We start from the raw sequence: 24,242 nt of genomic DNA on the forward strand, positions 1-24,242 counted from the left end.
TCATCGTAAACACTATCATCGTAAAAATATGTTTTAATAGTATCGAATTGTGCATACAAGTGTTCAAACAGTCAATTCTAAGCTCCATAATCGGGTTTATAATCGACTAAAGTCTTATAAAAACCATCAGATTATCCGAGCGCTTTAAACCGTACTCTAAAAACATTAATTGGCGAAACTAGAGCATCAATATGGCTGGTAAGCATCATTTTACTTCTTCAGACCTCAAGAATAATTAAGATTAAATTATAACAATAAAAAAAATCTTTTCTAGGATTGTCAATCCAAATAATTGCCGGGTTTCTTCTTGTTGGCACAGTTTTTGGAGCGCCGTTCCAAGAGGTAATTCTTTGATGATACTGAAATGAGCAGATATCTACAAAATTTTTTAATTTTTGGGACAAATCAATGATTTTACAATTCTTTTTTTTTTTTTTTTCAAAAAAATTTTTTTTTTTTTCAATTTTTACATGTGGAATTTTTCGGTAATAATTTACAAGTGGGGTCTATCATTTTAATTTTCATTTTTTGAACGAAATTTTTTTTTTTATTTCAATGGATTTTTTTTTTTTGAAAAATACATAGAAATAAAAATTTTAAAATAAAGTTGATTATCACAATTTTAAAAAATTTTCAAAATAATTTATAAAATTTTGATATTCCACTTTTTCTTTTTTTTAAATTGTTCATTTTTTTTGTGCTTTTCAAAAAAAAAAATATATCAAAAAAATCAAAAAAAGAAAAAATAGAAATTTTATTCAAAAATATGAGAGCCAAAATTTTTTTCAACTTTTGAAGGCAAAAAAGCTATCGAAATAAGTATTAATTTTTTGATACTTTCGAAATCACCATCATAAATCCGCCGTAAAAACGAGCAGAATAAAAAAAATGTTATTGCTATTTTTTAACAGATCCATCATGAGATGTCACCTGAAGAAAGACTTGGTGTATTTGGTACAGCAGGAACGGAAGGTGAGTAAATAGACAAGTAAAAATCCAAAATTTTAAATTTGACTGACATTCATTGATTTGATTAATTGCTATTATCAAAATGAAATTGCAGTGCCACTTTATGAAGTAGTCGCCAGATCCAGTCGCCAAAACTTCAAAAGCGGTCTGTTGAAGCGGGTCATCACATCAAAATTTGAGCTTTTGGTGATGAAATTGAACACTACTTGACTCCTTTGAATGACGTATTCGTGACAGACAACACTCCGATCAAAGAAGCTATGTATGATTCGAAAAAAAGAAAATTAGCAGTCAGAAGGTCTTCTGTGGTAAATTTTTCTTTTAGTTGATCATGAAATTATTAAAGCAACCGGCCATAATAATAAATATATTTTCAGAGTATGTCAATGGTTTCTCAATATATTCATCAAGAAAAATCTTACGGGATTACTTTGTCCGTCAAAATTCATAGAGGGCGCAGAGAAATGGTAAGTTTTTTATAATACTTTGATAAAACTTAATTAAGATCAAAAGTAAATTTTGTGAAGCATTAATAAATTTTGAGAATGTTTATACTTAATTTTGAATTCAGAGCGGAATTATTGGATACAAAAATTGGCATGTAAGTCCGATGCCTGAACGTCTCAGAAGGTCTCTCAACCAAAGTCGGTCCAACAGATCTATTGATGATGAAATCGATTCTGACGATGAAGACAAATCATACCATATTATTTCTCAACTACCAAACACTGACGGTCAAAACTTAATGGCTCGTAAGTGATGAACCATTTTTCATTATTGATGAGATATTCATCAAGTTTTTTTTTTTTTTTTTTTGCAGCATTGTTGAGCGTGCAAAGATCAGGACGTTCTGCAGAACAACGTAAAGTTGCGTATATTGAAATTCTTGTCATAGTAGATTTTAATTTCTTCAAATTAATGAATTTTGATATGAACAAAACTATTATATATGTTCTTGCGAATTGGAATAGTGTAGACACCTTGTATAGGGATTTTGAACATCCCAAGATCAAGATAAGCATTGCTGGAATAATTGTAGCTCAGGTACTGTTTTGATTTTATTTATTTATTTTTTTTTTTTTTTTATCAAAAATAACTATAACAGTAGAGTGATTCTACTTTTGAGTGACTATTTTTTTACTTCCACAGCTAAATAGTATTTTTTTTTTCATTTTCATTTTATATTTAATTTAATTTTATTTCATTTTAAATAGTATTTTTTTTTAATTTCATTTCAGAATGAAAAAGCTCTTAGTTACATTCAATCAGATAGCCAAGACAGAATTGATGTATCAGTAACATTGGATGGAATGTCAGCATGGTTATACGAACATAGAAATATACTGCAGATTTCAAACTATGACGCAGCTTTCAGGATGATAACGTAAGCTAGTATTATTACTATTTACAGTGATCTTAATTCAAAAATAAAATCAATAAATGTAAGTGATTTCGTTTTTCTTATTACAGACACTACCATCTTAACTTTGTAAACGATGATGGAGTATGGGAACCCGGCACCGCTGGCTTTTCGCATGGTTCAGCCATATGCAAGTTTCGTGAAGACATAAAAAGTGAATAGAAAACTTCGATTGTCGAAGAAAAAGGACACTTTGAGACTATTCGCACAACAGCTCATGAATTGGCACACTTGTAAGTGATAACAACACATTTTATTAAATAAATTAATTATTCGAATTGACTAAATGTTTATAATTGATCTTCTATCGATTTTTTCAGACTTGGTTCTTTTCATGATGGTGAATACAACGATTGTTCTTTTGAAGACGGTGCAATTATGACTAATTACAGTACTTATAATTTATTCTCTCAATATTCACATTCGTTTTCACGATGCTCTATAGAAAACATCGAGTATTTATTAACGTACGTAATAAAATTAAATTAAATTAAAAGGTTGTAATGTAAAGCATTCAGTAGTTGAACTTTCAATTTATAAAGATGTAATTATTAGTTTAAATTAGTAATTTTCATGAAAATATAAATAATTCTGAATTAATTGTTGATATAGGTTGCTTCTATTTTTTTAAAATTTTAAAATTTATTTTTTAGTTTGCCGAATGCTTCTTGTGTATGGAATGAGCCTCCTCGAGGAAAACCATTGTCAAGATTACTACTAGGAAAATTAATAAGCTTGGAATCGCAGTGTCAGGAAAGGGACGAAAATTTTAGAATTCCAGTTAAAGAAGAACGTATGTGCAAAACACTTAGATGCAAAAATAAGGAAGGTATGGAAGCTGATTACGATGGTCGACCAGCAGCTGATGGGACTTCTTGCGCAGAAAATAAAATCTGTTTACATGGAGAGTGTGTTGATGAAAGAAGAGTCTTAGCAAATCTTTAGTTTTATGAAATTCAAGTTTATTGATTAGACGTCTTATTGGTGTCACGATCAACAGCTAATATTCTTTATCATCGCTTTTTTTTTAAGTAATAACATTTATTTAAAATGAAACATTTTATCTAAGTTTAATTTCAATCTATTATCCTTTTTTAAATAATATGATTTACAATATAATAAAAAATGAGGTTTATGTTTGTTAATATTAATTAAAAAAACCAAAATCATAAATATTGTTTGCAAATTACCGGATGTCCAGAGAAAGAAGAAATTCCATCGCCTCGATCCTTGTTATCAAACTTTTCAATTTTTTCATACTTGGTATTCAGATTAACAAACAATATATGGTAACCGGAAGACAAAGCTATTATATCTTTGCCCAAAAACACAATATTATTTATGTCACCGAACTTGACCCACCTAAAAAAAAAAAAAAAAAACAATAAGTCAATGAAAAATTCATTTTGATTGTTGTTTATCATCAGATATACAGTTATTTATTTATTTATTTACTTAGTATCGTTAGCCGGCATTCTAGCAGAGAAACTTCATTTAAAAATAAACTCAATTGAATAGTAGACTTGGGTAAATAGTCACGTTGGTTCTTGTCGCCGGGAAACGCAAACAATTCTTTATTGATTAACAGAGGAGTTCAGGTGCCGAGCAAAGGAAGTTACTACTGTTTTCATATGATAATTCCTTTTATATATATAAACAAACTAGAAACAATGTTTATTGTAATTTTTCTTGAGTTTACGTGTAAAAACGAATAGAATACGTGCTTTTGCTTAAAGAAATTTTTTTTCAGTGTAATAAATTATTAACAGCTAAATTTATTTAACACGCTGCATTTTTGTATGAAAAATTTTATCCTTTTTTTTAATTTATTGTTTTTTCGACATTTGAATAAATTTTTAAAATTAAGACTAGAATTTTAATCCTAGTTTTTTTTTTTTCTGATAAAAAGCTGTTTTTTTTTTTAAATAACATTCCAAATATAAAAAAACACTCCAACTTGCTCGTTATTTCAAATTTTTTAAATTTACCCCGTTCATAAAATTATTATGGATAAGAATCTTCATCATGAAGCGAAAAATGTTTTACGATAGTATCAACACAAAATTTCCTTGAATAAAATAAAAAAAAAAAATGAGTTAATTTAGCCCAAAAAAAAAAATTGATGTTTCTCTATTCATATGACCCAAAAAATCAGCCAAAATTACGTCAAGCTCAATTATAAATTAAAGAGTATACATTTACTGCACACTTTATCGCTCTCGAACAAATAACAAACCAGAGCACATGATGTACTTTCATTTAATGATCGGTATTAGTTTTAATAATAAATAATTGTTTAATATTCCTCCATTTAGAATTCATTTTTCCGTTCTCAGGCAACAGAGACTGGGGATATTGTTCTCACTAGTAATACCCGTCGAGCACTAAATACTAAGTACCCTGCTAAAATCTATTCAATTCTCCGTTCGCGCTTAATGCGCTATACGTTTCCCTGGCTATTCATTAATATAAATAAAATAGCTTCCTCCGTCTTAGTATTCACCATCCCAATTAATTAGACATCTATAACAATAATAATAATAATAATAATAATAATAATAATAATAATAATAATAATAATAATAATAATAATAATAATAATAATAATAATAATAATAATAATAATAATAATAATAATAATAATAATAATAATAATAATAATAATAATCATTGTTAAGTATATTTATATTTGTATAAGTATGTCACTGGATCAAATAAATGAATTATCGGGTAGTATTGTCTTTAACCGTTATCACAGACACTGGCAATACATAATAATGTGACTGCGCCTTTAAAAGAGTTCGATGTACGTCTTGTATTGGACACTTTCGCATTCTGAATACCTTATTCACTTACTACGTACTTACTTACTTAAATGCTCCTTACAATTGTATTTATGCATGCTTGTAAATTGATACTAAATTAATTTTTTTTTTTTTTTTTTTTTTTTTTAAAGGAAATCATGGTATTAATGAACAAAAAAAATTTTTTTTTAATTGTACTTGTATTTCATTAAATTTTCTACACTTGCGTTTTTTTTTTTTTTTTTCAATAATTAATTAAAAAAAAAATTAGTATCACTAATTTTTGCTAAAATAAGAAAAAATTTTTTACAAGTAGGCTAAAATTATTCAAGTTTCTAATAAAACTAAATAATATTTATTTACAATAATAATTCAAATTTTTTTTCTATTATCCGTAATTAATTTGTCAGTAAATTTTTTACGACGATGACTTACAACAATTGTAAATAAAATTTACTGCCGAGAAATTTAATTATTTTTTCTTAAAATAAGGATAAAGAAGTTAAATAAGTAAGTGTTATGGTTGTAATTAGGAATGTATGCTCAAATTGTTGCCTGGTGGAGTAAAAAAATAACCCATGCCCCACTATATACCGAAGGCGTATATATACCTGCCGTTGCTTTAGAAATTTTTTTATTTGCTTCGTGTTAATCAGAGAGTGTTGTGTTTATAAATAGTTTTATAGTTGTCAGTTATATAGTACTGTAATTGTTGGCTTTTGGATGAGAAATTTGTGAATTTTTTTTACTTATTATGTGATAGTTGGTGAATTTCTTTAACTATTGGATTTTTTTTTTATTAATTGAAAAGGTATTTTGATAATTAATTTTTGTTTATTATCTTAAGGAAAAAATCATATATTGATTTCACAAACACTAAACATTTTTTTGTAAAAAATGAACACATTTTTTTACACTTGTATTAATTTTACCAAAAATTTTTACGTATATATAAAATCCGTTAAGTAAATTGAAATGCACTTACAAACTGTAATTATATATTCAACAGCTGAAGCCATAGAAAAATCTGTTAGTAGACACATATTCTAAAATATTTCCATTTCTATGGAAGAAATTTACAAATAAATTACACATTGTAGCATTAAGAAAAAAGAAATTCAAACAATTTTAAAATCTTGAAAATTAAATTTTAAGAAATACGAAAAATTTTCGGTAATTATTTACAAGTGGGGTCAATCAAGCCATGCTGGGTTATGTTAATTTGTTTTTTTATTTATTATTTTTTTGATTAAATTGATCATTTTTTTTTTTTAAATTGTTCGTTTTTTATATACTTCTAAAAAAATAAAAAAATAATAAAATCCAATTTTTATCTGCAAAGAAGCTATCGAAATCTTTATTTTTTTTTTCACGTCATTTTTTATCATAAATGTGTGTAAATTCATGAAAATTTGGGTTATACTTTTATTTCAAATTTAAGCTAATTTTTTTGAACTTATTTAATATTTTCTTGAAGAAATAAATTTTCAAATTCGAAAATTCAAATTAAAAATAATAATTAACAATGACATAAAAGCGCTTATGATTCTAGGGCACGTGATACCACGGTATCAGAACAAAACGACAATGAGCGGACTAATGAGAAAATTGACAGTGTCAAGCGTTCTGTTAATTTTGTCAATTCTAACGGGTATTGTTAACTCGATCGACGTTGCTCCAGTTAAACCTACGACTAAAGATCCTGTTCCAACAAGTTCATCAACCCTAAAACTCGAAGCAAGATCTGACCCGCTCAATAATGAGTACGACAGTGCAACAGCGACAGTGACACTGAATTCAACCTCTACCTCTTCCAATATTTTTCCAGTTTACCCGAGATCCAACGATAAGTCGAGCCTATCTGATCAAACTGTGAGTCTGAATACCAAAGATACTTATTTGGAGGCGCTGGAGCACTCCCACTCAAGTAAAGATCCACGTGAAGGCGTTATCAATGTTGACTCAAGGCCCAAGAATACTAAATTTGTCCGTAGGACTTACGAAGGCCCTGTTTACCGGCCCGAGTATGGCCCACCGTCAGATAATACCAATCCGCGAATCGTTCATGGAACCAGCCAAGAGTATCCGTCCCAGTCGTCAAATGAGTTGTATTCATTGCCGGCTCAGCAGACTCAATATGGCGCACCAGCAGCTCCACAGACTAATTATGGTGCTCCTAGTAGCAGTTATGGAACTCCTAGTAGCAGCTATGGTGTTCCTAGTAGCAATTATGGAACTCCTAGTAACAGTTATGGTGTTCCTAGTAGTAGTTATGGTGCTCCTAGTAGCAGTTATGGTCCTCCCAGTACTAGTTATGGATCTGTTCAAACTCAAAATTCTTATGGACCGTCAAACAGTTATTTACCCGCTAATAGACCTACGCAAGGTGAGGCTCGAGGTAGTGTATGGATTAACAAATTTTTTTGAATCAAGATTGCAATTATTGAAAGAAATTGTCAGGAAAAATAGTCTATAGATATCTTATCATAAATGATCATATGTGATCAGTGATCACATATATTTAGTCAAATGTCGTAAATATCTGATCATATACAAATATATCTGATCAAATATGAACAAACATATGATCACATATATCTGATCATATGTGGGAACATATCTGATCATATAATTATATATAATCTCATATATTTCATTTTATATTTGAATTAAAAAAACGCGATCTTTCAAGCTCTACTGATCATAATGGTCATATATATTTGATCATATGTGATTCTATGAATTTGATATGCTTGATCAATAATCTTATATATATCTAATCATACATAATTATTTACAACTAATCATATATGATCATATGTAATCACAAATATCTGATCATATATGATCTTATATTTTTTCATACACTTTCGTGTATGGAATTAAATAAATTATACATAAACACAATAACGTTTTTTTTTTATAAGTTCATATATGATCATATATAAAAACTTTTGTCTAATTATATACAAAAAAGCCGTATATAATCATACATGTTGATAAATGATTTCTTCATCGATAAAATGAGGTTGAATTTTGTTCATATAAAATCTCCTAACAATTTAAAAACTGATTTCAAATTAATGAAAATTAAGATTGAATTAAATTTATCATCGATTAGATTGAATCAACTAAAACTGTTCACCGGAATGGTAAACATCGTTTCAAATTTATATATAGTTTGTCTAATCATAATTAACATATTGTTCAGAATATGGAAGTGTATGGAATGGGTATGCACTACCGCAACTGATGCCAGCGATCGATTTCTCCTGGCCATTTGCATTGAAATTAAACGCCTTCACTATTGCTAAAATACTTTTGAAATTAGTAATATTCAAAATTATCGTCAAATTTATAGCCGTTATATGCCTATTACTATTTATCCCCAAGCTGGAGATGAAAAATAACGACGATGACAGCGATGATGATGAAAGCCGTGTGTTCAAATGTAAGTTTAATTTTAGATTCTACCTCTCTTTGTAATAATATTTTTCTCGTACATGCGCACTTAAATTCAATAATAAAATAATTACAGTACGTGACAATTTTCGCACTTAAATTTAACGTTAAACACATTGATATATAGCTTCCGCCGCCAACGTTAATGTAGTTTAGCTATAATAATAAAATAATATAATGTAATAAAAAAACATATCTATGCATCTATACTTTGACATTGTATGCATAATTATTTAATGACTCGATGAATCACCTAATCATATTGTTGATCTACGTATCGGGTTTTGTTTGCTTTTAACTGATTTTATTTAACTTTTTACATCAAGGCTATTGCGGTACTGCATGCATGTTTTGCTTTTCATGAAAAATTAAAAAATTAAGCTTGTCTTTTTTGAGATGCACTTAAATTGAAATATAAAAATTAATTAATTATTTTTCGGTAAAGAATGTTTCTCGTAACTTTTATTTGCTATTTTTTTTTTTTTTTATTTTAAATGCATTTCAAAAATAACAAAATTGCATTTTCGATTTTGATGAAAAAATTTTATCTTGATTTATTAATTATTTTTCAGTAAAATGTAATTAAAATAAAACTTTTTCATATGAATTTTTTTTTTTTTTGATCATTTTTATGTTCAATTTTTGAAACTCATAAAATTATAAGATAACTTTCAAAAAATAGTATTAAGCTGAAAATTTTATATTTTAAAAATATAAAAAAACGAATTACAAATTTTTTATGAAAAATTTCTATTATAAATATTTTTTTTTTTTTATCTGAAAATTTTGACTATTAAAAAATATTTTTTTGCAGCTACTTCTGCTCTTGAGCGTCTTAATTCACTTACGGCAACTGTCTTAGATTCAATTGACGAATACAAGGTCAATAATAATAACGAAAAAAGCATCCAAAGTCAAAACTGCAATGATTTAAGCTGCCGTTTGAAGAAAATTTTATTAGCAAATGAATCATGGAGTAGTTACATAAATTTATTCAAAAATTACGTCGCTGAAGAAAAATACATGAGTACTGATAGTAAAACATAATTAATTTATTGTTATTAGCTTTTATTTATTATTTATAATTATGATTACTAAAACTGCCATGTACTTAATTTATTTAATTTATGTAAAATAAAAAAATTTTTATTAAAAGTATTTGGTTTTATTTTGTGAGTTAGTTGAATAGTTTTGTAAAATTATTTAAATTGAAGGTGAAAGAATGAAGTCGTCCTAATTTGACTCACGTACTTTATGAATGAGTTTAATTAAATTTTTGTACTGTAGATTAATTCATTCGGTGTGTGTATTATGTAGTTCGTAGTTTCGCAGAATGAAAGCGCTTTCGATTTGAAAGAGCTGGAACAGTGTGACCTGGAGGACGATAAGAAGATCAAGGATATTTAGCAATTCAAATGAACGTTTGTGAGGGATAAGAGACGTGAAAGCACTCGGGTAAAGCTGCAGTATTATGATAAAATTAAGTCTAATGATTCTATAGATATTTTATTATGCAAAATCATTATTATGCTCTAAAACTACCAAATTAAAACTTGTTCTTACATACAGAAATTAATTCTTAAAAATGTGGTTTTATAATTAACCAGAAACTCCAAAAAAAAAAAATAAGCAGAAATCGTTAACTGGAAGTAATTACCCAATGAAAATGATCGACAAATAGACCTTTAAAGTAGTGCGCGTGAAATAGTTTTGATTTATTCAAACATTATCGTCCAATGAACGGGAAGTTTCCACCCCACTTCCGTTAGCGAAAAAAATTTGGATCATCATTCATCCAGTGGGTAAGCATGAACTTTGATATAAATCGCAATCGCTGATTCTTTGTTGAATTTTTCCTTTTTGCTCAGGTCATTTGTCGTTTGCTCGATAATTCGTTTAAAAAGATCTAATTCGTCTAATCACCTGCTCAGATGATTCAATAATTTTAAAAACTAATAAAAAAAATTAAATTTGATGACCCATAAAAATTCTGACCTCGAAAAATTATGTCACCTAAGACGATAATTGTGGTCTGTAGTGTGGAATTAATTACTGCTAGCAAAACCATCACTGGCAATAAATAATTCAAGGATATTACATATATGTATTTACATTCAATAAATTTTTATTGGCGAGTAACTGTGGAATAAAAAAAACCGTAAACCTCCATTACATTAACTTTACAATTTGTACGTGATACAATCTAACTCGTCGTCATTTAAGCAGTTGGGAGTGGGAATAACGGAGAAGCTGTGGGTAAATTGGCAAACTGATACACCAGGTCATTGTAATCGGTGTAAGCTAGTAATGTCGCGGTAAATAGTATCATCTAATTATTAAAATGGGAATGAGGAGGAAGAGGAGGAAATAAAAGGACGTAGAAAGCAAAAGTGACCAGTATTCACCGGTCACTTAAATAACTTAATGTGGAACCAACCGGTCCATCATTTATTTGATGATGATGATAATAACGCTGCTCAGGTTACCAGGTGGGGGAGTTTACGACAATTGGTTATAAACGCGGATGCTGGACGTATCTTGTATCCAGTCACTATTGTATTATTCTACTGAGCGTTCATTAATTGTACCGGTATTCTTTTTTATCTGTTTTATTAATTATTGCTTTGTGGTTGGTAGCTTTTTTGTTCCAAGATGAGAACCTTTATTGTTATTGGTAAGAACTTTTTATTTTGTTATTTTTATTGATAGAAATTTTATCCAAATAGTGAATTATATTATTTTAAATTGAATTAATTTGTTAAAAAATTTAAGGACTTTTTTTTATTGATATGAAAAGTGAATGATTTGTTGATTATTGATTAAATTATTTAAGAACATTTTTTAAAGGGAATATTTTTATTTTAATAACAATAATTTTGTTTTGTTAAATTTATAAATGTATAAATTTATTTTAAAAGCTATTAAATTTTGCATATTGTGATTAAATGTAGTGAAAAATTATGAAGCCATTTTTTTAAATTGTAATTTTTAATTATTGGCGGTTAGATATTACAGTGACTGCAAAATGGTAATATTTTTGATAGATATTTTCATTTCTAGTTTCGATATTGAAATAAAATTTTTTAGTTGGTTAATTGGTTGTAAAAAAATTAATAAATATTTAGGATAATGGACTTGGAAAAAAAGATTAGGAAGAAATACATAAAGATTGGAAAAAATGACTGTTAGAAAAAAAAGTATTGAGAAGAAATCAAGAAAAATTAGAAAAAATTCGGATGTATGTAATAAAATACATTGGGACGAAAAGAAGAAATATAAAAAAAATTATTGAGAAGAAATTCAAAAATATTATTAAAAAATTAATTTTTATTAAAAAAAATTTTTTGGGAAGCTTGCATAAAACAATTTATCAAATTGGAAAGAAATAAAAAATTTTCCTACAAAAATTACTGTCACAATTGAACAATAAGAGTAGAGTTTATATTATTTTTGAATTGTTTCATTAATGAGTATTTATGTTTTTATTGAGATTAATAAATTTTTTATTGACTTTGAAAATAAATTATGATTCAAAAAATAAACGATTACGAAGTAATTATTATTTATTCATTCAAGTAAACGTTTCTTAATGGAAATAATGTTATTGACATCGCTGAATAATATTATACATAAATAGTTAAAATAAATCTTCATCAAAGCTTAAAATTTTACCTTTTACTTTTGCTATTAAACTTAAAAATTTTCAATTCATTAAAATTTCCTTTTCAGCACTGCTCGCAGTGTGCATCGTAGCACTCTGCAATGAAGCCTCCGCTTCGCCAGCAGACGACAAAACGAAAGAAATGAAGCCAGGATCGACGACGCCGAAGAGCGTAAAAGACGCCCGGAAAAAAGATGAAAAACCGAAAACAGTTAGGAAAGAGTGTGTGAAAAACTGTCCGTCGACTGTTGAGCCCGTGTGCGCCCACGACCCCGCTAACCCCAACTTCAAGCCTCGTACTTTCGCCAATCAATGTAGTATGGAAACTGTCGCCTGTGAAATGGGACTTAGTAAGTAATCGTTTTTACATTCTAAAAAATTGTACGGAAAAATATAGTCAGAATTTGTTTAAAAAAATTAATGAACAATTTTTTTTTGTAGAACTCGCGGTCAAAAACAAGGGCGATTGTCCTGGATCAGGTGGCATCCGATTATCTTAAACAAAACTCCTATCAAACTCCGATGTACTCAATATAAATTACACGCACCTATTAACGGATTAACATTTAAATTGTAGATATTGTAAGTAATTAGATTACTCAATAAAGTGAAATAAAAAAAAAATAAATTAAAATTGAATGTAAGGGTTCAATTTATTTAATTTAATTAAATAATTTATAAATAAATAAATAAATGAATTAATTACTAGTTCATTCCCCTCGTAATATGAGCTCTTAATAATTGCCGAACAATAAGATCCATAATAAATATTTACTGGTCGAATTAATGAGGATGCTTACTTGGTACTGTAGCATAGGGAGTCATAGTCAGTAACTCGCGAGATTTTACGGGAATATGTTTTCGCAATGTCCAGTCCCAGATGTTTCAATTTTTATCTAAAATCCCAATTAAAATTGTTTATTATTTTTTGTATTATTTTTGTGGGTGTTGTAAATAGTAACAGTTTGTGCAAGGACAAGAAAAATTGCGATGAATATGAGAGCGAGGATAAGGACGAAGAGAGAAAACTAAACATCGAAGATGTCGAGAGCAGAGTTTCTAGGCTTGAGCGACGCTTACGGGCAATGGAACAACCAGGTATAAGTTTAATAATGATAATAATTATAATGAATTCATGCATAATTTAATGAATCAGACGATGCGGGTCGGTGTCTTTGTTAACTAACTCCCTTTTACACTTGAGTTTAGTTTGGCAAATTCGGGGCTGGCCGGAGGACTGGGAAGTTTGTGTAGAAGGTCCTTGTAAGTGCAGACCGGAAACAAAGTCTATTTCTTGCTGGCGTTACGGTCTATTTGACGTTCCGGCTGGGCAACTTGTTCCACAGGATATCATTAAACTGTAATTTACATTTTTTCTTTTGGGAGTTTGAGTTATTGGAAGAAGAAAGGTAATTTATTAAGGGTATTGTTTTCAGAGACCTCGGGAGCAATCAATTGACGGCTTTGCATAGGGATACGTTTAGAAATTTGACTGAACTAAAGGATTTGTGAGTTTTTTTTTATTTTTTTCATAAAGTTATTTCAAAGTCAATAGGAGAAAATAAATCATTTTTTTCAGAGACTTGAGTAATAATATGATCGAACATTTGCCATTAAATTCATTCTACTCCCTCTACAGTATCACTCACTTACGATTCAGTAAGAATTTACTCCGTGATCTTCATCAGAATTTATTTTTACGCATGCGTTATCTCGAGATTGTGTAAGTAAATTTATTTAAAAAAAAAAATAAAATAAAATAAAAGAAATAAGCAATAATGAATTATTAATAATTTTAGAGATTTATCTTCAAATAAATTGCAAACATTACCGGAGGGTTTGTTCGTCGCGAGCACAGCCCTCCTTCTACTAGACATCTCTTCCAACAAAATATCAGAACTACCCACGGACATTTTTTTCAATCTCAAAGAGCTCGAAGATCTCTTGCTTTCAAAGAACCAATTATCTCACCTCGATAAGAATATTTTCAAGGACTTAATAAACTTAAAGTGCCTCAAATTGGAGGAAAACCACCTCCGCGAGCTCCAAATTGGGCTCTTTGACTCTCTGGGAAATTTGATTGAACTGATCCTTAGAGACAATCAAATAAAAGTTATCCCTGAGGATTTATTCATAAATTTGGAGGCCGTAACTACTTTGGATCTATCTAATAATTTGATAAGTCAAGTAATAATCTCTTTTTATTTATTTATTTTTTTTTTAATTAATTAGTATTGAGAAATTTAAGTTTGATCTTGAATTTTTAGTTAAACAAAGAAGCTTTTACTGGACTGAAAGCGTTGAAAGAATTGAAGCTAGGTAAAAATCACATAAAAGTCCTTCCAAAAGGTATATTTCTTCAGATACCTGCATTACAGCAATTGGTACTTTACGGCAATGCTTTAGAAAAATTATCCGACGGAGACTTTCAAGGACTGGGAAATTTGACGTCTTTATTTCTTCATTCAAACCGAATTCGTCGTCTGCAGTCAGATGTTTTAAAAGATACTCCTTTTTTGAAAAAATTGTAAGTATTTGTTTGTTAAAATTTTATTTCATTTTTTATCTACTTTACTTTCTCTTTATTTTTAACTCGAAACTTTTTTTTTATTTTACTTCATAACATTAATTGAGAGTTTTTATTTATAATTTATTTAATTAATTTTTTATCTTTAAACCTTATGCCTAAATTAAATTAATTTTTTATAATTTTCTTAAAACATGAATTTTTTTTTTTAATCAGTGACCAAAAGTCAAAATAAATTGATAATCTTTAATTCCATACAATTAGTAAGTTAAAATAATAATAAATTTAATTATTTTATAGACAGTTAGAAAGTAATCAGCTGTCTTACGTGCCTGGCCGTTTTTTAGATAGTGTACCAATGATTCAGCAGTTACGGCTTTCCCGTAATCCTTGGCATTGTGATTGCGAAGTTGCTTATCTCGCGATGTGGCTCAGAAAGATGTACTTTGCTCGGAATAATCACAATATTAATTCTAATAATCACAATACTAATGATAACAATAGTAACAGTAATAGTAATAATAATAATAATCACAACAACACTAATAGTATTGCTGACAAAAATGTGAACCGCAGTAATTTTTGGCAATCTGGGGCCGGCGCAATTTGCCTCGGTCCAGGAACTCTGGGCGGAAAATTGGTTATCGAATTGACGTTTCATCAGCTCTGCGACGGGCAATGGGCTTCAATGAGAGGATTAGCGCCAAGATTACCCGTCGAACTTCTCACCCCTTCGCCGCCCAAGTCTGCACAATAGTTAACAATTTGTCACTGAAAATAACTCTAATAATTATAAATTATTCAAATTAATGTCAAACATAGATAAATTTTGTCGGAAATATTAATTATTATTATTATTAATATTTTTATTGTATATTGATAAAAATTTTTTGACAGAATAACATAAAACAAGTTGTGGTAAAAAATGATTGTTAGCATATGGATAATAAATTTATTATTATTGTTGTTTAAAAAATAAATTGTACACGGAAAAAAATTAAAATTGTCTTATCATTAATCCAAAATTATTTAAAAAAATTTGAATTTGTTCCTTGAACATTTTAGAATATACTAATAATTTTTTCAAATATCTTCGAAAACGTTAAATTGTTAAAAAAAAGTTTCTTAAAAAAATTTGTGGCAATTCGCGGGGCTTTCCTTATTGCTTGACCAGAGTCGTAAGTAGTTTTTTGTTCGCGGCGTTGCCGAAAACACATTTAGTCTTTGCCTGTCAAACTAAAAAAATTTTTTTTTGCTCTGAAACAACTTCGTCCTTTTTTTACAATTTTTTTCGTTTAAAAATTGTTTTTTTTTTCTGCGCGTGAATTTCTCTTTACACAGAAAAAAAAATTTACTTGAATCAAGTAAATAATTTTGAAGAATTTCATCTTCTTGGTTTGAGAAGAAAAATTTTTAAACTAAGAAATTTTTCTTGGTTTAAGTAAATTTTACTTAATTCAAGAATTTTTTTCTTGATTCAAGTTAACTTTTTTTTTTCAGTGTATGCTTTAATTTTGACATAAATTTCTAATATCTTGTTCTGGCAAAAAAAAAAATAGATATCAAATTGAAGGATAAAAGCTGTGATGATGCAAAAATAAGGATTTTAGTCCATAAATTTGTGCATTATTCTGTCAAGACAACTCATTTGCATTTCCACGATCAATTATTCTCCGGAGTTGACAGTTAGGCTCTGGCAGGTGCTGTGGTAACAGAATTGTAACACATTTCCGTGAGTATCAATTGTTATGATAGAACTGTAATAAATTGATAAATCACGATGAGACATCTACTTATCAATCCATGGATTTGATTCTCGAACAAATTGTACTAATAGCTCATAAATTATGACCCCTAAGTTGTTTTATTTTCGTTAATCTATTTTAAACTAACTTATAATTAGTACCTAACGTTGTACAATCATCAATATATATATATATATTTTCAAATATAACGATTATACTAGCGACTTAACTTCAAATCGTAGTAGTTATTATCTTCAGACAGAGCGTGTTAATAAGATGAAAACTGTCTGAAGGTCCCATCCTATCAGTTTGATATTATTAAAAATTTATGTCTTTTTATAACATTATCATTATCACATATGGATTATTCCTTTTATTAATAAAGTTGTAGTCGGATCACGCTCAAGGAGAACGTTTGATAAATTATAATTTAATGAGATTAGATTTACTTGATGTTATATCTTGAATCTTGCTTGACCTTTAGCCTCTGTAGTATTTAAAATTAATGAAAAATTTAATAACGTTCAATGACATAGTAAGTTCATTTAATGCAACAACAATTATAATCATTTACTGGGTAATATACCAGAGGAGAGCTGAAAGTATCCACTGTACAGTATGTTTAGCCACAAACCTGACTTACATGATATCGCTCATATCCAAGTAAAGAAATAGTGGAGGGGACTACTAGTAGTTGACGGTATTTTCCCTTCGGTTCAGTGTGCGTACTATCTACTTGTTTGCACGATGTCTGAAGTTTCTTCTGCTACTGTGTCCGCTTTTACGCATGAAAATAATATTGACACTAAAAAATTACTTGAAGAAGTACTAGGTATTTTAAATGAAGAAAATGTTTTTGATACTACTGGACAATTTCCTGTTGTTAAATTTTTATATCCTCATGAACTTCAGGTAAATAAATTTATTAATTATAAAATAATAACAATTTAACATTTACAAAATTTTTTTCTAAATCCGATAGTATACTTAAATATTTATTTCATCCTAAAGACTGGTTTATAATACTTTTAGATTTTTCAGTTGATTGGCTATCCAGTCTGATACAAGATCCAGGTTCGAGTCCTGGTCTGGGCCGTCCGAATTATTTTTTCAGTCAAATTCATCTTTAATGACAAATTTAGATGTAAATTGTTTATGCCTGAAGAGAAATACAGACTAACAATTGTAAGAAAAATTAAAAAAATTTTTTTATTAGACTGTATAGCCAATTAACTGAAAAATTTAAAAATAATAATAACAGTAATACAAAATAAATTAGAGTAATTATTTATTACTTTGCACTTGACCATTTCTTAAAGTTTAAAAATATTTCATCATTCTGACATTGGCATTGTATTGCGATAAAATATAATCACGATTAAAATAATTAAATTGATGTATAAACACTCATAGAGTGATTGAGTATAATTGTTTATGTGTGGATGCAAGTATATAAGGAATTTTTCTTATTTCTGTTAGTTTTATAGCAGTAACAGGGCTGTCAGATATTTTTATTTTTCTTAATTTCTTCAATATTTTATGCTTGTTTAATAATTGACGAATATGACGGATTGAATACACATGAATGTAACCTATAGTAAAAATTTTTATTAAAAAAAAAAAAGTTTTTAACAAATAAAAGTACTGACAAGAGATTGTAATTGTAGTCCTACCTGAACTTAAACCGATAAATAACATATTAGCATGCATAGCGATACTTGTCGGATGGATACCATCTTTCAAAGACATTTCATGGGATTCCCATTTGTCATCACCTTCTAATAACAAGTCTATCCCAACCGTCAAAGATTGATCTAAAAATAATTTGAATTTAAGTTTATTACTTTGGATAATTAATGTTTTGAAATTGTTATTAATTACTGTGAACGATAATGGCAGTATTCGAGTTTGGCATGATCATCAATTGATTTTTCGGTTTTCTCAAATTAATGTCGTTGGGATTGTAGAGTTGAGTTTCAATAACAGTAGAAAAAATTTCTAATGGTAATTCATAAGATAGTATTTTTAATTTTTGGTTCATAGAGATCATTACTTGGAACTGTAATGAGTAAAAACAAATTGATTGTAATTTTTTTTATTATGTATTATTGCCATTCTATACGAAAAAAATATGTATGTTTCCAAACTCTTTTTTGAAAATACACATACCCATTTATCTTCACTGGACATTTGATAAATCTCAACATTTCCATCGAATTCTAAAGAAAAATCAATCGTTGTTGAACCTTCCTTCACCAAAAGATTGTCTCTTGAGTTCAATGAGTACTCTTTAATTGAAGAAAATGTTTTTAGGAAAAATCTATTATTTAAACCGACGCTGAAATGTAAATTTGAATTGCAATTAATAACATTAAGAATTTTCAATAAAATACTTTTAACTCTACCAAAAATTTAGTCCACTCAATTCAATTGTCATTGCCTTTCGACGGCTTACACTCCAAAATGATAAGCGGTTAGATTCATCCATTGCTATTAAGATCAAATTGCCATCTAAAACAAAAAATATTGTAAATAATATTTTTAAAAATTGCAACTTTGTAAAAAATTGAACAAACTTACCTGCGTACCAAAATTCCATTTGAGTCACAGCTATAAAATTATTTACGTCAAATGCAGGTTGATCTAAATTAGGGAGTTCGTAAAAATATATTGATGCTTCGCTGGTTGCGATTGCTAAAGTATTTGCTAAAATTAAAAAAAAAAAAATGTTTTTTCAAATTAGTAAAATATTAAAAATTTTTTTAGTTTTATTTCATTTTTATATTTTGTTGTAATTAAAACTTTTTTGCATGGATAATTAAGAAATTGATGAATAATTCACATTACAGTTTACTTTGATAATCAATTGATTATCAATTTGACGGATGATAAAATTCATATCTACATATTATAGACAATATTAACCCTAATCATTTATTGATGCAATGTCGATAATCCGATGTGACATTTTTGCAATTATCAAACTAGAAATTAAACTTCTATATTATTCATCAAGTATTTCATGGAAATTTTGTCAACTAGTGATTATTAATTAATAATGATTGACGATTAATAATTAAACATTGTGCATTACCCAACACGGCGATGCAAACAATATTTTCATTGTACCCCAAAAATTTCGTTAATTGACATGTTCTAATTGACACATCGTTGTTGCGATTTGTGAACAGTCTCCATTTTTTGTACGACAGAACCATCTTCCGCCAAGATTTCTGGAGCGTAAGTTTCCATGTTGCGTCTTCAGTTTTCGGCAAAATCATCGAAAGAATTCTGTATTTCCACGGTAACATTTTATCAGAGAATAAATTTTCCCACACTCTTCTACCGAGCACTAGAGGTTCTATTAGCGAATAAAAAGTATAATTTACGCGGCGTAATTTTATTAAATCTTTGCCGTCGGTAATTTTGGTGAGAATCATTTTCCATATTTCGTTCGGAAACATTTTTTGATAATTTTAAGAATAAACAAAATGTATTTTGTTGAATTAAAACTGACAATTTTTATTAAAGTATTCAACATATATTTCTATCGCTAATCGTAATAAATATAGACATTAATGATTTTGTCAGCACATTAATTACAATGTCAACTAATTAAGTAACTAATTAAGTAATTACAATGTCATATAAAATAATCACATCATTTTTAAGTTTTAACATTATTTTATTTGAGCTTTGAAAAGTGCAAGAACAATTCTTTTTTTACAAAATGACGGATTAGTGAAATTTTTTTCGGACTATTCTAGGGCAGGGTCCAAAACTGTTACACTTGTCGCTCCTTTTCTATTGATGTGAAATATAAAATGCTTTCTATTTCTGACATACGCATGGAAAGGATGAAACTTTAAAATAATAAAAAAGTATAAAATTAAAAATAAAATAAGCTCTTTTTTACCCTATATAACTCGAATACATACACTTGGCAAAAACTCCCTAAATATTTAATATTTTGACTTTTCTTCTTGTCAGCATTCTTTTAATTGTATTTACTAAATATTAAAAAAAACTTAATTTATTGAAGTTTATGCAGAAATTTTTTTCTCTAAAATAAAATTGCTCTTGATCTTTACAGAAAAAAATCGATATAAAATTAAAAAATGAAGGATCGAGCGAAGAAGAAATCAAAGATGCGGTTCGTAACATCGCCCATTATTCAGTAAAAACGTCGAACCCACATTTCCACAATCAATTATACGGTGGAGTTGACAGTTACGGTTTGGCAGGTGCTTTATTAACGGAATGCTGCAATACAAGCCAGTAAGAATAAATTGTTAATTTTGTATACAAAAAAATAGTTAATTAATTTCTATAAAACTGATTATTATATTTTTTATCGAAGATACACGTATGAAGTGGCACCTGTGTTTCAAATATTAGAGCGACAAGTGTTGGACCAGGGTTTAAAATTAGTAAACTACCCTTCCTATCCCGAAGCAGATGGAATTTTGTGCCCTGGTGGAAGCTTGTCGAACATGTATGGGATGGTATTAGCACGATACTCACGTATTCCTGAGATAAAGACTAAAGGTCTCAGCGGCTTGCTACCATTATCAATGTTTACCAGTGAGTTGGGACATTACTCCATTTCAAAAGCAGCGCATTGGCTGGGTTTTGGCACCGACAACGTTTATACGGTGATTAATTCTGAAACAATAGAATCTGGGTGACGATTCACGTTTATTGTAGCGATAAATGGAATTGTTAAAGTATCAAGAGTTTTAAGATTTTTTTTTTGTCATTGAATTTAGATAAAAACCGACGAGCTCGGTCGCATGGACCCAGAGGATTTGAGGAAAAATATAAAAGACGCCAGAGCGCGAGGAACGATTCCATTCTTTGTAAACGCTACTGCTGGGACGACTGTGGTTGGTTCTATTGATCCGCTTGAAGATATTGCTGCTATTTGCAAGCAAGAGAATCTCTGGTTTCATATCGACGTACGTTTTATTTATTGGGTGAATTTATTGCAAAAGATGCTTTATTTTATAAAATTTTTCCAGGCTTGCTTAGGCGGGACTTTGCTGCTCTCAACAAAGTATCGCGATCGATTGAAAGGCGTGGAATTGTACGTATTTATTCACTTTATTATATTTTTTAGCCGCGAAAATTCATTTAAATGGATTAATATTATTACGGTTTGCTATTTTAATTATTTAGATCGGATTCAGTGTCATGGAATCCACATAAAATGCTTGGCGCACCTCTGCAGTGTTCATTTTTTTTAGTCAGACGTAGAAATTTGTTGCACGAAGCTAATTGCTCCGGAGCGACGTATTTATTTCAGCAGGATAAATTTTATGACGTCTCCTGGGACACTGGGGACAAAAGTGTTCAATGCGGCAGAAAGGTTACTATTATTTGAATAATACAAACAAATAAATCGACGAGGAATGAATGATTATTAATTGGTAATACTAATTTGTTTGAATAAATAAATCCAGGTGGATGCTGTTAAATTATGGCTGATGTGGAAGGCAAGAGGCACCAACGGACTCGGGTTATCCGTTGACATCGCCATGGACTGCGCTGATTATTTTTTCAACAAAATAAAAGATCGCAACGGCTACAGACTGGTCTTCCCAAAATATCAGGGCAACACCATCAGCTTCTGGTAAGTTTTTCACCGTCCACAATGATCACTGGCTTTACAAATCTTTTTATCAATTAATTTATTGATTTTCTTGAAGGTATATACCTCCGAGCATGAGAAGCCAACCGGAAACTCAAGAATGGTGGGACAAATTGTACGCATTAACCGCTAAAATAAAAGAGCTTTTAGTGTTGGATGGCCGATTATTAATCGGTTACAGTCCGTTGACGGGTAAAAAAATCGGTAATTTTTTCCGAATGGTCGTTTCCTGCCAACCAACACCTTCTCATCATTCCATGGACTTTGCTCTTCAACAAATTGAATTTATAGCTCACAAATTATAACTTGTGACTACCGTAACAATTATAATTATAATTAATATTCCATACAGTAATTCATTGTAAAGTTAGAGAATCATAAATATTTTGTACCAAATTTTTATGCAAATATTTTATTATTTTATTAGTCAAAGTCATAATCTATGTTTACAAAATATTAGTTTTTCTTATGTCAACTTCATTACAATAAAATCAGTGCGATCTGATTTATCAATTACACAGTAATATTAATAATAACAATCAAAATATTTTGGTATTAATCTATGTATATATTTTATAAAAAATTTATATCAATAAATCTTCACATAAAATTATAAAATTTATTTATGACATTTTAACTTATTTATCTTATCATTATATTTACGTATTTAATATTTTCAATTTTATCGAGCTCAATATGAGTCAAACTTACAACGCCGGCAGACGTTATTAATACATCATTAAATCATTACAATTAATTATAATAAAGTAAAAAAAGATATAATTTTATTATTTACACTTCATGGCACTACATTCATAAAAAATATTTCTATATTTAATCTTAACATATAACAATTGTTAATCATTCTCTTTACTTTCGTAGACTCGAATCGCTTATTTATTTATTAGTACACTAAAATACTAGTAATTAATCATCTTCATCTATTTACACGTTTGGCGTGGCCTCTTTACAATGAGCGTTAATATGAGCTTTCAGCCGCCTAATTTTTTTTAATAATATAAAATGTTAATTTACAATATTAATTAAATCTCAGTATGACACATTTATTTTAACAAGAATTAATTTTTTTTTCTTCAAAAAAATGCATGATCATCTTTTGCAAATTCTCAACAGCTGTTGGTTGCAATCAATTATTCACATAATTTTCCCATAAAAATCATTTTTTATTTACATCAACAAATAAATAAACTTTGAACTGTTCAAAAATATTAATTACTTCAATTATTTCTCAACTATCGGTTAAAAAATATAATTTTTATTAAATAATAGTCCTTAATCACTAATTAAGTATCATCAGTCAATCTTATCAATCTTGTTATAAAATATATATTTATGCGAAACCTCAAATTATGTCAAATTTAAATTTCTTCTTTCTTAATTTAATATAAAATGATTGAAACTGATTGAATTTTTTATCAAAACAATTTTAGCCAAATCTTATTTTACAGAGCAGCCGAACAAAGCCGAAATTCAGATTAATATCATCTTCGTTAAAATTTTTTAATTTAAGCGTCCATAAATTGAAAAAAATAAATTAATCTAATTTATTTATTTGAAAAATAATCATTTTTTCTTTTTTCCAATAGACGAAAACAAAAACGCATTTGTTTCATTTAAAATACTAACGAACACGGCCTGATTTCATTAGATTTTAAGGTTACGCACTTTGTTCATTAATTTTTGATGTATAATACCCTGATTTTTTTTTTTCTATACTTTATAATTCTGAGTTTTGACACTTTTAAATACTTAATAATATTTTTCCTGGTCTAAATCAGCTCGTATGTGCTGCTGACCATGACTATTCCTCTTCAAAGTAGTAGACTCATAATCCAGAGCTTTAGGATACAATTTGGGACTTCCCAGGCCGTTGACATTCGGGTTAGTTTTGTTCCTCAGCGTTCCGTTTCCATTACTTGTGCCCGAGAAACTTGGTTGTCTCTTAGTGTTAACCTAAATAAACAAACAAACCATTAATTACGT

General features: G+C 28.6%; 8 protein-coding genes across 14 annotated transcripts in view; 5 read left to right on the forward strand and 3 right to left on the reverse strand.

The window, feature by feature from the left end:
- Positions 1-4,744, reverse strand: part of LOC141524493 (cilia- and flagella-associated protein 43) — a 35,852-nt gene extending 31,108 nt beyond the window's left edge. The window contains exons 1-2 of one of the 2 annotated variants that reach the window (XM_074238425.1): positions 3,845-4,744; positions 3,580-3,751 (exon numbers count right to left, since the gene is read on the reverse strand). In XM_074238425.1, the coding sequence (XP_074094526.1) occupies positions 3,580-3,751; positions 3,845-3,864 (192 nt within the window). In that variant the 5' untranslated portion in view covers positions 3,865-4,744. Of the gene's footprint in view, positions 1-3,579 lie in introns of both variants that reach the window. The other variant, XM_074238424.1, reaches the window with a different exon arrangement.
- On the forward strand, positions 1,136-3,777 carry LOC141524502 (A disintegrin and metalloproteinase with thrombospondin motifs like). Its single transcript, XM_074238443.1, has 8 exons — positions 1,136-1,277; positions 1,347-1,436; positions 1,541-1,721; positions 1,790-2,013; positions 2,208-2,353; positions 2,440-2,622; positions 2,710-2,856; positions 3,043-3,777. Exons 1-6 carry the CDS (start codon positions 1,230-1,232, stop codon positions 2,549-2,551), a joined length of 801 nt encoding a protein of 266 aa, XP_074094544.1. The 5' UTR covers positions 1,136-1,229; the 3' UTR covers positions 2,552-2,622; positions 2,710-2,856; positions 3,043-3,777.
- A 1,121-nt stretch (positions 4,745-5,865) lies between the features above and the next one.
- LOC141524498 (uncharacterized) lies at positions 5,866-9,771 on the forward strand. Of its 3 annotated transcripts, none has more exons than XM_074238437.1 (4): positions 5,866-6,004; positions 6,731-7,591; positions 8,405-8,644; positions 9,470-9,771. In XM_074238437.1, the coding sequence occupies exons 2-4, from the start codon at positions 6,736-6,738 to the stop codon at positions 9,700-9,702; spliced, it is 1,329 nt and encodes a 442-aa protein (XP_074094538.1). In that variant the 5' UTR covers positions 5,866-6,004; positions 6,731-6,735; the 3' UTR covers positions 9,703-9,771. The 3 variants fall into 3 exon arrangements, with proteins under 3 accessions (XP_074094538.1, XP_074094539.1, XP_074094540.1); XM_074238438.1 differs by having other exon boundaries at positions 6,731-7,579; XM_074238439.1 differs by having other exon boundaries at positions 6,746-7,591.
- Positions 9,772-11,168: 1,397 nt separating this feature from the next.
- Positions 11,169-12,955, forward strand: LOC141524149 (uncharacterized). Its single transcript, XM_074237821.1, has 3 exons — positions 11,169-11,329; positions 12,385-12,666; positions 12,758-12,955. Exons 1-3 carry the CDS (start codon positions 11,308-11,310, stop codon positions 12,814-12,816), a joined length of 363 nt encoding a protein of 120 aa, XP_074093922.1. The 5' UTR covers positions 11,169-11,307; the 3' UTR covers positions 12,817-12,955.
- An 87-nt stretch (positions 12,956-13,042) lies between these two features.
- LOC141524148 (uncharacterized) lies at positions 13,043-15,837 on the forward strand. The gene is made up of 7 exons (XM_074237820.1): positions 13,043-13,414; positions 13,526-13,676; positions 13,753-13,824; positions 13,896-14,039; positions 14,116-14,503; positions 14,584-14,843; positions 15,144-15,837. Exons 1-7 carry the CDS (start codon positions 13,183-13,185, stop codon positions 15,598-15,600), a joined length of 1,704 nt encoding a protein of 567 aa, XP_074093921.1. The 5' UTR covers positions 13,043-13,182; the 3' UTR covers positions 15,601-15,837.
- A 1,440-nt stretch (positions 15,838-17,277) lies between these two features.
- On the forward strand, positions 17,278-22,860 carry LOC141524532 (cysteine sulfinic acid decarboxylase). Its single transcript, XM_074238491.1, has 8 exons — positions 17,278-17,500; positions 20,682-20,866; positions 20,949-21,243; positions 21,358-21,546; positions 21,610-21,674; positions 21,767-21,956; positions 22,051-22,220; positions 22,297-22,860. The coding sequence occupies exons 1-8, from the start codon at positions 17,336-17,338 to the stop codon at positions 22,541-22,543; spliced, it is 1,506 nt and encodes a 501-aa protein (XP_074094592.1). The 5' UTR covers positions 17,278-17,335; the 3' UTR covers positions 22,544-22,860.
- Positions 17,860-20,187, reverse strand: LOC141524533 (uncharacterized). The gene is made up of 7 exons (XM_074238492.1): positions 19,683-20,187; positions 19,169-19,294; positions 18,994-19,099; positions 18,758-18,926; positions 18,470-18,647; positions 18,262-18,402; positions 17,860-18,180 (listed from the first exon to the last, which is right to left on the reverse strand). Exons 1-7 carry the CDS (start codon positions 20,050-20,052, stop codon positions 17,996-17,998), a joined length of 1,275 nt encoding a protein of 424 aa, XP_074094593.1. The 5' UTR covers positions 20,053-20,187; the 3' UTR covers positions 17,860-17,995.
- Sema5c (Semaphorin 5c) overlaps positions 22,635-24,242 on the reverse strand; it is a 74,994-nt gene continuing 73,386 nt past the window's right edge. For all 4 annotated transcript variants that reach the window (XM_074238487.1, XM_074238488.1, XM_074238489.1 and 1 more), the window contains one exon: positions 22,635-24,212. In XM_074238487.1, coding sequence (XP_074094588.1) covers positions 24,009-24,212 — 204 coding nt within the window. In that variant the 3' untranslated portion in view covers positions 22,635-24,008. The remainder of the gene's footprint in view (positions 24,213-24,242) is intronic.

This window comes from Cotesia typhae, unplaced genomic scaffold, assembly GCF_013202065.1.
Source record: "Cotesia typhae breed Kobodo isofemale line unplaced genomic scaffold, CoteBio_Ctyphae contig_22, whole genome shotgun sequence".
Taxonomy (NCBI): Eukaryota; Metazoa; Arthropoda; class Insecta; order Hymenoptera; family Braconidae; genus Cotesia; species Cotesia typhae.

Coding starts and splice junctions, on each gene's coding strand:
- LOC141524502 (XM_074238443.1), top strand. CDS start 1,230: ATGTATGATTCGAAAAAAAGAAAATTAGCAGTCAGAAGGTCTTCTGTG. Junction 2,014..2,207: donor CTGGAATAATTGTAGCTCAG/GTACTGTTTTGA, acceptor ATTTCATTTCAG/AATGAAAAAGCTCTTAGTTA. Junction 2,354..2,439: donor GCAGCTTTCAGGATGATAAC/GTAAGCTAGTAT, acceptor TTCTTATTACAG/ACACTACCATCTTAACTTTG.
- LOC141524498 (XM_074238437.1), top strand. CDS start 6,736: ATGATTCTAGGGCACGTGATACCACGGTATCAGAACAAAACGACAATG. Junction 7,592..8,404: donor TACGCAAGGTGAGGCTCGAG/GTAGTGTATGGA, acceptor CATATTGTTCAG/AATATGGAAGTGTATGGAAT. Junction 8,645..9,469: donor TGAAAGCCGTGTGTTCAAAT/GTAAGTTTAATT, acceptor ATTTTTTTGCAG/CTACTTCTGCTCTTGAGCGT.
- LOC141524149 (XM_074237821.1), top strand. CDS start 11,308: ATGAGAACCTTTATTGTTATTG. Junction 11,330..12,384: donor GAGAACCTTTATTGTTATTG/GTAAGAACTTTT, acceptor TTTCCTTTTCAG/CACTGCTCGCAGTGTGCATC. Junction 12,667..12,757: donor CGCCTGTGAAATGGGACTTA/GTAAGTAATCGT, acceptor TTTTTTTTGTAG/AACTCGCGGTCAAAAACAAG.
- LOC141524148 (XM_074237820.1), top strand. CDS start 13,183: ATGTCCAGTCCCAGATGTTTCAATTTTTATCTAAAATCCCAATTAAAA. Junction 13,677..13,752: donor CCACAGGATATCATTAAACT/GTAATTTACATT, acceptor TATTGTTTTCAG/AGACCTCGGGAGCAATCAAT. Junction 14,504..14,583: donor CTAATAATTTGATAAGTCAA/GTAATAATCTCT, acceptor TTGAATTTTTAG/TTAAACAAAGAAGCTTTTAC.
- LOC141524532 (XM_074238491.1), top strand. CDS start 17,336: ATGTCTGAAGTTTCTTCTGCTACTGTGTCCGCTTTTACGCATGAAAAT. Junction 17,501..20,681: donor TATATCCTCATGAACTTCAG/GTAAATAAATTT, acceptor TGATCTTTACAG/AAAAAAATCGATATAAAATT. Junction 22,221..22,296: donor GGCAACACCATCAGCTTCTG/GTAAGTTTTTCA, acceptor ATTTTCTTGAAG/GTATATACCTCCGAGCATGA.
- LOC141524533 (XM_074238492.1), bottom strand. CDS start 20,052: ATGTTTCCGAACGAAATATGGAAAATGATTCTCACCAAAATTACCGAC. Junction 19,100..19,168: donor AATGGAATTTTGGTACGCAG/GTAAGTTTGTTC, acceptor TTTTTGTTTTAG/ATGGCAATTTGATCTTAATA. Junction 18,927..18,993: donor TTGAGTGGACTAAATTTTTG/GTAGAGTTAAAA, acceptor TTTACATTTCAG/CGTCGGTTTAAATAATAGAT.